The sequence below is a fragment of the Convolutriloba macropyga genome, unplaced genomic scaffold (genome assembly GCF_964194025.1).
Source record: "Convolutriloba macropyga unplaced genomic scaffold, txConMacr16.3 SCAFFOLD_6723, whole genome shotgun sequence".
Classification (NCBI taxonomy): Eukaryota; Metazoa; Xenacoelomorpha; order Acoela; family Convolutidae; genus Convolutriloba; species Convolutriloba macropyga.
In genome coordinates, this window is record NW_027450767.1 from 1 (window position 1) to 4,000 (window position 4,000).

Genomic DNA, 4,000 nt, shown 5'->3' on the forward strand with positions numbered 1-4,000 from the left:
GTTGCGAACGTGCGAGGAACGCGTTGTTGCCACAGGTAGGTAGGGTACGAGAATCGAGATGAACACTCGAGATCCCATGCCTGGGCCATGAGTGTGAAAGGATAAAATAGGTGGGGCAGGGCGTACCCTACCTACGAGTAGCCAATATCCTACACTACACGTATCAAACCCTAAAGATCTGTACTACTAGTGTACTCGTACTCGTAAAATACCCGTGTACTTTTAAAATTAATAGCTGGTACCCGCACACCCGTAGGGTACCTACGTAGGTACCCTACCTACCGCCTACCGGTACCCTACAGATCACGGCCCAGTCTGCATGTACGTCTTATTTATAGCTAGCTACAGCCCACAGTACAGTATTTTTTTCACCCCCGGGGAGGAAGGTCAAAAAACCCCCCGGCCATGCCTTTCAGCAGTACAGTACAGTATTGTACTCGAATTATTTAAAAATACGATAAATTAGTTTAATTAACTACTAGGTAGTAGTAGGGTACCTATTATACTCGTACTCCCCCAACCCTGAGCCTAGCGGCCCCGCCCCCCCTGCAACCATCCCATCACCTATATTCGTACTCGTAGTACATGCAGGGTACATGTAGTACATGCAGTGGTAACTGGTACCTAGCCTAGCTCTACAATATAAGGATATTATTAGCTAGTAGGTAGAGGGGATACTAGAGTAGAGAGAGGGTAACTACGAAAACTGATAATAATAACAATATTATAATCATAGTGTATTATTTAACAATATTTAAAATATTGGACAGCGCTCGCTGTCATATATGGTAATCCAGCTCCGGCCTTGTAAACGACAGTCGACAACTCAAGGCGACATCCCACTTCTGCTGTCTGAACTCCCTCGTCGCTGGGAGCTGGTTTGAAAGGCGTGTCATATACTGCCAGTTCCATTTGAAAGAGAAAAGACCGATGCGACCTGATCAGCATCTTTAGATGCACATGATCATTGGATCAGTAGGTGCCGCAGTCCAGCTGCAGCCAATACAAATCTGAAGTCTGAACCTGAACCCCGGGGTTTGCAGTCATCATCCATATTGCCGATGCCGTAAGCTTCCATAGCTGTGACTCCAGAGCGCCTCAGCGGCCCCCAAGAACGGAATGCAAAGGAACTTACCAGGCAAATCGACCGCCATAGGCTCACTCTGAGTTGCTCTGAGACTGTGTCGTTCTGCTGACACGCTGTTTATTGTTCACTGTGGTGTGGTTTCATCCATGTCCCGCTCATCTCTGCATTCGATGTCAGATACGGACCTGTCTTCTGTGCTCTCCTTGGTCAGGTGATTGCGGGCCGGGTAGAGGCACATTCGATGTGAGGCAATGGATTGCAAAGAAAGGAAGGAATGCAGAGCAGCTGCATGTCTCACAGCCGTACCAGGTTGCATGCTGGACCAAAACGTCGATCAACGAGGGGCGTGCCATTTTGTATGGGGACAAGTCAGGCCTCCACGAATACAGGGAGCCTGCACTGCCCTGTGACCTCAACAGCGGCTACCCCGAGAGTTTTATTCGCAAGCCACCAAACGATCATTCTCCTGTTGAACAGGTAACCCCCCCCCCCCACCCACCCACCCCCCACCCCCACCCCCCCCCCCCCCCACCCACCCACCTGGGGCCTCAACTTCGCTCTCTCCCCTGAGAAGTACAAGCAATTCTTCTGTTCATTGCCTGCCGTCTGCTACAGCAAATCACTGACACATTCATGAGAGGCAGGATACAATATCAGGGAAGACACCCGGACTGTAGCATCCTCATGTGGAATCAGGGCTTGCGTCTAGAAGTGCTCTTTTGCTGTACTCTTTGTGCCCATTGGTGCTGCTCTGACACTCGATGTCTTCAGGTCGCGAAGGCATTGCTCTCAGCAAAAGTGCCGTGGAAGGACGCAGATGTGATCACCTTTCGCAACAACCTGAACAAGGTCTGCGCTACACCTCATGCACTCCAGAGTCAATTCCGAATTGCCACGGATATTCCTGTCCCTCGGGACCAGCTAGGAAGCAGGAATCATGTCGAGCATACCCATGGTGTCCCCGTTGAGCCATGCAGCGGTCCCGTGTTCCCGAGCCAAACGAGTGGCCGTACTGATACCCCCATCTGTCAGGGGGGCACCCTGTATGGCAGTGGATTTCTGGTTCCGCATGCTCCAGGTGCTGAATCAGCATATTTTCCGTGTATGCCCGCAGATCTCTATGACTGTGCTAAACAAGAGGGACGAGTGGATCATCCATGGCTGCATGAGGGATTCAGCAGGTAAAAGCAGCTGCGAACCAAAGTTTCCGCTGAACGCTTGTTTCCATGGTCTTTGCAATGCGGCGTGCGGATGTGACATGCTGTCTCAGCCTTCTGCAGGTTTACACATACGCTTCCGAGATGACATCAATGGTCCTTCCTCACGGCAGGCCCGTGTGTGCACCGTCCTCTCAACTCAACGCACCCTGCCACACGATAGCGTGTCCCTGTCTCAACGGCGCCACTGCTGCCCTGATGCAGGCCCGCTATTTCTAGATATCCATCCTCGGGAAGAGGCCGAGGAGCCATCATACCCAAATTCTGATAGGTTCATGTACTACGGATACAAGTTTGAGCAGTTATGCACCGACACCAGCACCTCATCACAGAGTGGCAGTGCTACTGTCGATTCAACTTCCGAGGTGGGCCCTCACACAAACCAACCAGCTATACCTCGCACGGGGCGTTTACCTCTTTTGGCAATGCGTGATGCATTCTGGAAGTAATCATACACGTGTCTGATGCCTTCCTATATGGCCCTGCTCCCCCAAGTTTGCTGCGGTGGTGCGTTTACGAATCGGTAATCTACGGGTCATGATGGGTGCGGAGATGGACTGCCAGATCCCACAAACCAGTAGAAACTCTCAAGACTTAAGCTCCTACATTGAGCTCAAGACTGCTAAAACACCAACCAATCAGTGCGCCCCCTCCCTGTTCTCTCTGTGAAACCACCTGTCGTTCTTCTCGGCATGGTGCCGTGTACCCCTACATATACTCCTGGCGTTCACTTTGAAGAGGGGGGTAGGGGCCTTTCACAACAGCGAGGGAAGGTACCGAGGTTGTCCTGTCGGTGTGTGTTGCGCAATGTTGTGGCCATATGTTATCTGAGACCGGCTTGGCGTTGTGTAATGACCATTACCTTGACAGACGTCAACGGAACAGCCTGCTGCGATTCAAGTACCCCAGGTGGTGGATGCAGAGTTGGTTTGCCGGGGTGACCCGGCTGGCAGTTGGGAACCGAGATGAGCAGGGAATGCTCCACACTATTGAGGTCACCGTCCCCTTGATGCTCGCCGTGGGCATTGTCTTGAGCGGAATGGATCGATCTTTTCAGCATCTGCAAACCCCTAAGCTGTTGCCATGCCTGGCGTCTAGGTTTTGAAAACGACAGATCTGCCCAACATCGCCAAGAGGGAGGGTGTCCAGTGGAACCCTTGGGAGTTCATCAACTTCACAAACGATGTCCTGTTGTGGATGAAGCAGCAAGCGCAGGCGAGCCCCGGAAAGCAGCTCACGTTCAGGTAGGCAGACCCTTGCTCCATCGCCTTCGACTGTTTTCGATCTGCACGCAGGATGCAGCCGGCTTTGCTGACAGCCAGGGAAGAGAGGCAAGTTGCACCAGCAGGGACATCTGGAGGGGCATGGGGGGGGGGGGGGGGGGGGGTTGCATAGTAGGCTAGACTGTTGAGCGCAGAGGTGCCTATTTCTGATAAAATAAAACAAACTAACAAACTACTAACAAACAAAATAAAAACAACCAAAAAGCCGGCCAATGTTCACGCAGAAACTTACTGGGCGGCCGCTCTGTGTTGTCATCCAGATACAACCCTGGTGTGCAGGGCATAACATCAGAGGTGGCTGCTGATGGAGGCCTTGAGCAGAGGGTGGTTGGAATGATGTCTGGCGATGTATGAGGCTAAGGCGGGTTGTGACAGACTACCCGCCAAGCTTCCATCCACAGTGGAAGCAGATT

The 4,000-nt window shown here is 52.0% G+C and overlaps 1 protein-coding gene across 1 annotated transcript; it reads left to right on the forward strand.

The window, feature by feature from the left end:
- Nucleotides 1–1,298: 1,298 nt before the first annotated feature.
- LOC142356142 (uncharacterized) lies at nt 1,299–3,935 on the forward strand (the record flags this gene model as incomplete). Its single annotated transcript, XM_075408106.1, has 8 exons — nt 1,299–1,564; nt 1,859–1,936; nt 2,202–2,268; nt 2,509–2,669; nt 2,800–2,945; nt 3,175–3,298; nt 3,403–3,548; nt 3,848–3,935. Coding segments are annotated over 8 exons (1,076 nt in total), but the record flags the coding sequence as incomplete, so codon positions are not given.
- Between the last annotated feature and the right edge of the window lie 65 nt (nt 3,936–4,000).